The following is a 10,089-nucleotide window of genomic DNA, read 5'->3' as shown; positions in this document are numbered from 1 at the left end:
AACAAAAGAGTCCACATACATGGGATTGATCCACAACTCCAGATGGACATATGCTCCCTCAAGCTTCACAGCCGTTTGGTTATGACAACACAAAGTATATGACCTTTACATTCGAATGTTCAGCTAAAGATGGGGGGGAAAAAGACTAGTAAAATTCAGTTACTATAACCCCTGGGGAAATAAGATTCATAAGCGCAACGTTCCTTGGTTATCCATTAAATATCTACAAACTGTGACAAATTATAACTTGCTTAACGAGAGTTTCCAGAAGTTAGGCAAGTAAATATATGAAGATTAACAAGACAGTCCCCTGCAATCCAGCATAAGGGTTAAAAGCAAAAGGAAGATAAGTAACATAACATCATTGTCCAGCCCTAAAAAGGGCTGCATACAAAAAGATTCAGAACTCAGAAAAGCATCTTGGATTGGTCACATACGAGTGTCCAGAAAATAAGATAAACATTCAGGGCCCTCAGGCACACGGTCATATAACATTCAGGGCCCTCAGGCACAAGGTAATACGATTTCCAAAAGCTAAAGACGAAATTTAAGCCCATCTGAAACGGCAGTCTAAGTGCTTACATAGCAGATATCAAAGTGATACTTACCCCAAACTCGTTATATTTTAGGCAGTCCAAAAGACTTCAGGAATCGCTCATTCCCTTGTTCACAAAAGGTTTAAGTAGCCTGAGGATGTGTGTACTGTGATGCCCGCCCAATTCACTCTCCAACCATCTCCATTTTCATCAGTTGCATGAAGGGCACATTATCAAACCATTCTCATTACAATCAGGGCAACGTGATTTTTTATCATCCCAAGAAATCATCTTGCAGCTCCCACCACAGGTCGTGCACGGTAGAAACCTCACCCCTCCACAAAAATGGCACTCATCCCTCCATTCAGTTGGCAATCCTTCCAGCAACTTTGCCAAAATGCCTTCCTCATGCAGCTGGAGTACCTCTTCAGCTCCCCCAATGTATCTGCCTTTAATAAACAGTCTTGGGACAGATAATGCCACCCCCATTACGTCAGTAAGCTCCTGCCTGAACTTAGCATGCATCCAGACATCTCTCTCATCAACATGCACTCTTAGTCCTTTGAGTATCAATCTGAGAGCGCAGCAGTCTTCAAACGTCTTTCTAACTCCTCGTAAACTAGTGAAGTAGAGAACTATCTTGTCCTCACAGCCAGGGGGGCACTTCATCTCAAAACTGTCTGCATAATTTTCCTTGTACCATTCCCTCTGGTAATTATCGAGAGGAGACACTTTTGAGAAGGAGTATTTCCTGCTATACACAGCATCCGCTATTCGCTGGGAAGTATTTCCGACTCCCTTGCAAGACCTGCCTTCCCTAACAATCCGAGAACTAGTCATTTCACAACTTTCTGTATTGACTAGACTTCCTCTCGGCAAGTCTGGACTATCGACATCGGAGCAGGTTTCAGGTGACGATGAAGTGTTTTCAGAAGAACTGCTGCTTGTGCTTACGTCGGAGCTTTGCCAGCTGTCGTCAGACAACGCCTCCACAGCTTTCTCAAACGTTGCCAGAATTGATGGATCAAAAAGAGGACTGCTGGACTCAATTAAATTACCTGTGATTGTCATCCACTCAGGTTGGGAAGACGTATCACCAATGGAATTGCCTCCCGGAATGTCGAGCGTTCTCGGGAAACTGCCTTTATTAGTACCGTCGTACCTCAAGTTGAATCGACCATTCGAGGACAGAGATTTGCTGAGAGCTGCGCCTCTGGCAGGAGATGTGAAAGTTTGCGAAAGAGTAGCCACCGGGCTCAGAAGCACCCTCAGACCACTGCTCCCATCCATCGGTTCCCTAAATGAGAAGCTTCTGAGAGGGGATGCAGAATTCGATGTCAACTTGGTTACAGATGCAGAACTCTGATCCCCAAAACTTGCCCTTTCAGTTGCAACTCCATCTTCTTTAAAGCTTTTGCGGCTGACAAAGAATCTGAAGTTCCCCTGCGAAGGTTGAAGAGACGCTGATCGTCCCAACGATCTGCCTTTCCGAGCACTCTGACCATGGAAACCATCTTCCAAGTCCATTGCCTCATCGTGATCCGTGCCGCCCTCCTCCTCTTTCACTGGCTTGAGTTTCGCAAAAGGTTTTGTTCGAGGAGCGGACATGCCAACGATAGTGCTGGCATCGTTCCTGGTGGCCTCCGATTTGGGCATGCTGTATACTCTGGACCTCCATGAGATCTTGTTGAGGCTCTCCCCCTCCACCTTGACACCGTTTGTTGGCACGGACATACTGCGCGAAAGCGGTGCATTCCAGCTATCCCGGTTCGATGGAGGCTTAGATGTTGTGCACCCCATGTTGGACGTCTTTGCGGAGGTTGGGAGTGGCCTTCTTCTATACTCTCTAAGATCTCAGGGCACTTGTTATGGCTATGACTATGCCGCTTGAAACCTCATCTGTCGGTCGATTGCAAGATCAGGAGAGGCTGTGCTTCGCAGTACCGACTAGCAGCAAATTCCATCTCAAGTGTCTCGGTACCCTGTAGAAACAAATGCGACATGAGACGCAAGTGCGAGAGTCCAGCCAGTCTCTGCGGATCCTTTCGGGACAGAGTCAGAAAGGTGTTGAGCCCCGTTTTTTCATCAATTTCACCTTCTCTGTCAAGTTTCTCCTTAAAACGTCAAGGCGCGCCTGAATCTTGAAATCACACAGAAGAGCGGAATGCCGAAAAGGAGACGTTGAGGATGTTGCCAAGCACTGAAGGCTTGGAGCCTGGAGGTTGTCCTGGGTGCGCTCAAAAGCCTGGCGCCGGGCTACGGAAATGTGACAAAACAGGTGCTTGGAATCCGTTGCTGGCTGTGTACGGTGTAATCTTTGCAGGGCAACTCTACCGCGTAGTGGATAAGCGGTGAAAGCTTCCAGGCAGTGCTTTTCTTCCTTTTTGAGAGGAACCGTCACTCTCCCCTTCCTTTCTGCGTCGTCGAGAAACAACGACTGGTGAAGCAGAGATGTATTCTGCAAAGGTGGAAGACGTCCGTCGAGCACGTCCTTGTCTTCTGAAACCCAGAAGAGCTAGAGCCTGTGCAGCGAGCCCGAGCCCGTGCGCGTGCGAGTGCTGCTCCCCATCCCAGTAGAGCTCCTGCCCTTCTCTCTCTCTCTCTCTCTCTCTCTCTCTCTCTCTCTGTGGAAGCCTATATTCTTCTTGCTGAAGTCGAGATCCGACGGTGTGTTCCGCTCCCCACCCCGAGGGACTGCGAAGCTGGGAATTTGAGCAAGGAGAAGGCGAAGCAAGGAGGGAAGGGGGGAGGGGGAAGGGGGAAGGGGGGAGGGGGCTAGGGGAGCATGGCGATGGCGATGGCGATGGCGAAGCAGAGCTTGCTCAGAAGAAGAAGAAGAAGAAGAAGAAGAAGAAGGTGAAGAAGAAGCGTTCTTGCTTTCTGGCTTTGTAAGCTTCTGGTCAGTTCGCATCTAATGCTAGTAACAAAATTTTAACATTTCCTTCATGTGTCTAGTCCCTTTTTCTCCGGCCTCCTAACATCTCTGGCCGGCGGCCTGAATTTTGAACTTTGAACATTTTCCCCTGACCGGCCGCGGGCCTCCTTGCCCGGCCCAACATAGCTTAGACGTTAGGGCCTTTCCACACCAAGCTCCTGAGCGCGCTCACGCAGGCTTCTGTCCGCAAAAATGTATTGGCTGTGAAAATTGCAAGCTGCTTGGTAGCCAAGACCGCCCACCCAAGCACATGGCAAAGTTGCCAATGGTGCAGGCCTCCATCCCCTATAGTGACCAGTAGGGATGCAAACCACTCCTGCAATAAACACCCCCAACTGCAACGTTTCCACCAAGCAATGAGGCTGGCAAGCACCCATTCTGCCTGTAAAGACCCTCAGCTTTACTACTCAAAGAAACTCCATTGCTTGGCTTAAGAGCAACCCCCCACTCCTATCAAATTGTTGTAACTTAACACAACACATGATGAACCCTACAAAAATATCAATACAGAGCCAACCTCTTAAATTCTCATATAAGTCACCATCATCAACAAAAGGCTCTTTTCAAGGCTCCCATAATTCAAGGGCATCAACCAAAGTTAGTTAATCCTCTACTTACTTGACTCATAGGTTGCTCCATGGTTAGCAGATCTTTCAACACTCAACAATTTTGCCAACATAGCTCATCGCTGACACTTTCATCTGTAAGACTATTCCAAACCCATGTAAACCCCAAATGGGCATTAGTCTAGTGGCAATGTCTCCTTGCAATGCTATTTCAAAGAATACTAGTACACAACATTGCTATTTCATACTCTAATAAAAAGAGGCCTTCTCACAACTCCTAAGCTTAGCCACACAAAGCTCCAAACTAGCTTTGAGTGCACACTGGTACTTGCACACCCTAGATACATTCCAAACACACACAACTTTGGACTGGCTCCTAAAAGGGCTTGCCTCACTAGCAATGGCCCTTACATATCTCGATGCAAAGTGTAGGAGTCCTAGTTTCATTTGTGTAAAAGCCTGCATTGCACCAAAGAGCTACCATGTATTTAAAATACCCTACATACAAATATATATTTATATTTTATTTTATTTTTTTTAACCCTACATTTCAAAATTTTCATATTTTTTCACCTCATCTAAAATGGCACATGTTTCCATGTTGAATATAAATGATCATGTGCACATTCACATAAAGTAATCACATTGGATAAGGACTTTTTTAATTCCTCATGCATGCGTATAGCATGTAAGTCACAAGTCAATGTCCTTGGGGAGGAGGTACTAGCTTTTGGAAAACAAGTAGAGTTTGCTCTTGTATGTGCTCTATTAAACAAGTAGAGATAGCAAAGGCCAAAACCAACACATGAAGATGTGATGGATTAAGATCGTGGGTCAAAGATCGTGGGTCACCATCCCACATGCCACCATTCTCTCTTGCTTACATAGCAACTTTCCCAAAGACCCATGCCTACAAGGGCAAGCAAAATGCACTAATAACTTCCCAACACAAGTAGAATCTACCTTTCAACAATGCTATGAGGTTGAGTCACATTATCAAACTGTCGAGGACTTTGTATCTCATTTGGCAATTTGTTTAAGGCACTACCGGTGTTACCCTTAGCGTCATTGGATGCCACAAATCTCATAATTGTCACCAAAAACATTTAATGCACTTAAATGGCACAAAATTAATACTTGTCAAGCCTTTATTGTGCTCACAATACAAGCATGACGATCTTGCAGAGCTCCTTATGAGATGGATTGGGTAATGGCAATGAGCTCATCATTGGGGTTACAAGCTACTACCATTACCTTATCTCATGTGAACAAGGTCAAGGCCTACCCCGTAAACAAAGATGGACTATCGGTGTAAGCAAGATGGACTAATCCCCACCAACGTGTAGTAGCTCAAGGGGATGTTCACTTGGCATTGAGGGCATTGGGGGGATTAAATGCCTCATCCTTCTAAACCTTCAAGCAAGGACTATTGGGCATTGCATACCGTATATTAATTTTTAGCCTAAATAAAGCCTCTTTAATACAATTCTTAAAGATTCTCTTCATTTTTGCCTTTTGTAACATGCACTTCTTGCATCATATCATCATTTCCACTTTTGTAGTCCCCCCTAGTAGCTCGCTCGTAGCGTCTATCACATTCAAAACAACAACACTTCACTTGCCAAGCATGCCTTGCTTGAAGGACTCTCTATACACAAGACACACTCCTTCATTGTCAAAAGTTGCATTACTCATGGGCTTTCCTCCTCCCAATCTACTCAACATAAAGTCTATTTTTGCCTCTTGTGCTTTAGCATTTTCAATACATATGAAAGCTATAAGATTTTACAGTATTCTACTTTTCTCCCTTTGTGAAATCCATCCTACTTATCCTCTGAGTCCTATTTCAACATTTCAAGTTTAGTTCCAATTTAATAGTATACTCATGATTGAGAGAATTGCAAATATAAGATTAAGCATCAGGAGAAAAAATGTCTCTCCATGGGATTATGAAAGTCTTTCCAAAGGATGACCATTCAAGATGATCATCCATCTCATAAAATTAGAATTAGATCATACAATTTATGTAGGTTTACAAATAGAACAAGGCCTTTGGTAGTTATATTTTCTTACCTGCAAGTCTGGCATGAGAATGGCAACCACTATTCACCCATGGTTTCTAGTATTCATATAAATTGATCTAAATTCCAGCCATTAAGAAATACTATATGATGAGCATGTTACATAATATGTCATCCCAAAGACATTCTATCATGACATGCATGCCTAGAACAATTGAAATGTAACCATTGAAGATTACATCTCAGCTTCGCTACAATTCAATAATGCTATTCCCCATTGCAAAAATTGCAAATATACGAGTAGACATTTGTTAACATAATATATAGGATACTATTTATTACATATGAATTATTTTAAAGAAAAGCACTAATCATGATATGATGCCTAAATTTAAACAAGATAAACATGACTATTAAAGATTACATTTCAACTTCCTCAAGTGTATTAATAATTGAATAATAATATAGCATTCGTTCCTAAAATTGCAAACATATAATTATGCATTAGAAGACCTAATGACTTTCCAAGGAATCACACTTTATCTTGCAAATGAGGATTAGATGATATATATACAAACATTTTTGTAGTGAAGGCATTTTGTAGCTATGGTTATTCTAGTTTTACACATAAATTCATAATTATCGTCCCACTATCTACCCATATCTTTTAGCATTATTTGAATATATCTTGCATCATATGTTTGCCCAAAAGGACTCAATCATGAAGTGCCGGTCTCAATTATGGCCCCACTATCTACCCATACCTTATAGCATGGTGTAAATGATCTGATCTTCAGCCATTGAAACATATATCGCATCATTTGTTTGCCTAAAAGCACTCAATCATGGAGTGCATGTCTAAATTTAAACAATCGATATATCACAATAAAACATTAAACTCCCCTAAAGATTTACTTTATAATTGCCTTGTGATATGGCAATCGATATTGTTTTGCCCCAAATGTGCCTTGATTCAATGCATGCATTTAATAATATCTTCATGTGCAAAAGATGGCTGCTATATGAGTATGTCCCTATCTATATAAATGCAAATCACATGCACTCTTGGTCAAAAGAGCTTCAAAACACAAATGTAAAGTCATAGGGGCCGTATCTTTTAAGGCCATGATCTTGTATAAAGAGGCATTCAAATCAAATGACAGAGTACAAAAAGTGGTTGGTTGGAATTTGGAAACCAAGGTCTTCCATAAAGGGTACAATGAGAACAAAAAGGAGTACAAAGATAATACAGCGTACACATACACACGCGCGTGCGCATGCACGCACGTGCAAATGAGGGGTAATTGTAGGACTCCAATGTGAACATATGTGCATGCAGGTGTGTGTGCATGCTACACACATGCATGCATGCTCGTCGATCTGCATGCACGCACTTGCGTGCACGTGCCCGCACACACACATAGACACACAAAGGAGGGGTCATTGTAGGAGTCCAAATGTGAACATGTATGCATGTGCATGCATGAACGTGCATGCACACACACATGCATGCATGCATGCCCATGCGCCTGTGCATGCATGCACACACACACACATGAATGCACGCACATGCATGCACATGCACACTCACAAACATGCATGCATTGCACATGCGTGTGCATGCATGCACATGCATGCACGTGCCTACAATTACCCTTACACCCACACACACATGCACCTGCGAACACACACATGTGCACGTGCACGTGCATACGCATACACACATACATGCAGGTACATGCATACATGCACACATACACACGCACGTGTACACACACACACCATGCACATGTGCGCATGCACACACACACATGCATCCATGCAAAAGCCCTCATACACATGTGTGCGTAGGTGTGCCAACACGTGCACGTGCATGTGCACGTGCATCGCATACGCACACACATACACACACATGCAGATACATCCGTACACGCACATGCACACACACACACATACACACACAAATACTCACGTACACGTACATGTACCAATGCACATGCACATAGATGCACGTGTGCACACACACATGCACACGTACACATGTACATGCATGCATCCATGAGCACATGTGCCTATAGGATTGCATGCATTTTCTTGTGCACACAAGTGCATGCATGCAAGAATACACACATGCACATGTGTGCATACACGCATGTGTATGTAGACGTACACATGCACCCAAACACACACAAGTACATGCACATGCATGCACGCGCTCACACACACACACAGACACACACAAAAAAGTGCATGCACACATGTGCCCACATACACACACACACACAAACACACGAGGACATGTGCCTATAGGAATGTATGCACATGCTTGCACAGACAAGTGCTTGCATGTAGACATACACACACTTATTTGTATGCATATACATGCATGTAACACAAAAAAGTGCATGCACACATGTGCCCACGTACACACACACACAAACACACGAGGACATGTGCCTATAGGAATGTATGCACATGCTTGCACAGACAAGTGCTTGCATGTAGACATACACACACTTATTTGTATGCATATACATGCATTGACACACAAACATAGACAATAGAGAGACAAAGAAAGATATATTAATGACAAGCCCTCACGAGGTATGAGACAAAATGCACATCACGAGAGAAGCCCTTACATCTTTGAGTGTCAGAGAGAGTTTAGGAGTGCACAAAGCATCTCAGCTTGAGTTATTTAGCACACTATTAAATTCTAATACTATTATGAAGTGGCCTTCATCACATCACTTTTAGACTGAGAGCCTTTGGGTCTAGATTTAAAGCCTCTGATTAGTGTTGTTCCATCTCGATAAACAGCCCACTTTCCCTCGTTCCGAGCTTCTTTCACTTTGGCTAATTCTAAGTTTCTTACTTTGACCTAGTTAGGGGCTCCTCTGAAACCCATGTCTTGGTACCTCTCAACTTGTTGGTTTGTTTGAGAACATTGCTCCTTGCTAGCTTATCCTAGAATATTACCCTTAGTTGCATCCCTTTTTAGAAAAGATAAGCTATGTTTCGAGTCCCTTTCAATCTGGGGGATTGCCTTCTTGAGATTATAGAGGTTTATTTCTATCTTGCCCTCACCTGCACTCCATCCCTTTGGTAGCCCACCTATCTGTACAATTCAATCATTAGCAACCCTAGTTTTTTGCTCTTTTACCTCCTTGAAGACACTGCATTTATCAATCTTAGAACTCACATTGGCTATGAGCTCCTGCTTCATGGATTTGAGTTGAGTAGTAACTATTTCCTACATTTTAATCGCAAGTTATAGTGCAGGTGCTATTGGAGTGCATTGCTAAAAAACCTCTTTGATTAGCTCTTGCTTTCCATGTCTAGGACTTGCTTCTCCAAGGAAGAAATTCAAAGCTTTGCGTCTCTAAGGTTCCGCTGCAAGAGATAAATCTACTCATGGGGTTTGAGCCATCTTTGATATCCATGGAAAGTGTGGGCAAAGGGGGGGAGGGTGTCGACGCTAAAGCAATGGTTGAATATGAGAGTTTCTTTGTTGCAGGAGTCATAGGAGTTGAGGTAAGAAGCTGCTTCTTTATGGTGGCCTTGGCTGACTTGTTCCTGCTATACCTTACCCCCTGGGCTAGGCTAGGGGAGTCAACCTAGCTCAGGGTTGGGATAAAGTGAACTGTCCCCCTTGAACTAGATGAGGTATGGTTGAGAACGGCTTGAATGAGAAAATACTATAGATCTATATTAGGTTCACGACTCAACTACAAAGGAAAAGGGTTTGTAGATGTGCTACTGCTAAAAGGCGATGTACTTTGCCTCATACATTAATTGACTTAGATTGTCAAGAAATATATTGCTACCCTACTAAACACATCTAAAGACAAAATATTAAAGGCTTGTTCATTTACACCTTTACTACAAATCTTGATTACATTATTTCATGGAAGCTAGTTAATAAAAAGTAAGTCTTCATGAAGGCAATGCTCAATGACATGAATACCTCACTGCAAGTATAAGTGAGCTCACATAGGTTGGAAACCCTTTAAAGATTAAGGGGTAGCAAA

The 10,089-nt window shown here is 43.2% G+C and overlaps 1 protein-coding gene across 1 annotated transcript; it reads right to left on the bottom strand.

Annotated features, from left to right (window-relative positions):
• Positions 1 to 409: 409 nt before the first annotated feature.
• LOC147895318 (uncharacterized) lies at positions 410 to 3,340 on the bottom strand. Its single transcript, XM_087383529.1, has one exon. The coding sequence runs from the start codon at positions 2,334 to 2,336 to the stop codon at positions 747 to 749; it is 1,590 nt and encodes a 529-aa protein (XP_087239655.1). The 5' UTR covers positions 2,337 to 3,340; the 3' UTR covers positions 410 to 746.
• Positions 3,341 to 10,089: the final 6,749 nt, after the last annotated feature.

The sequence above is a fragment of the Dipteris shenzhenensis genome, chromosome 13, assembly GCF_047967505.1.
Source record: "Dipteris shenzhenensis isolate YYH24624 ecotype China chromosome 13, Dip_SZ_1.0, whole genome shotgun sequence".
Taxonomy (NCBI): domain Eukaryota; kingdom Viridiplantae; phylum Streptophyta; class Polypodiopsida; order Gleicheniales; family Dipteridaceae; genus Dipteris; species Dipteris shenzhenensis.
Note: the sequence above shows the minus strand (reverse complement) of the source record. Positions and strands in the feature narration are given on the sequence as shown.

Bases quoted from the DNA above. Each gene is read 5' to 3' on its own strand.
- LOC147895318 (XM_087383529.1), bottom strand. From the start codon at position 2,336: ATGGGGTGCACAACATCTAAGCCTCCATCGAACCGGGATAGCTGGAAT.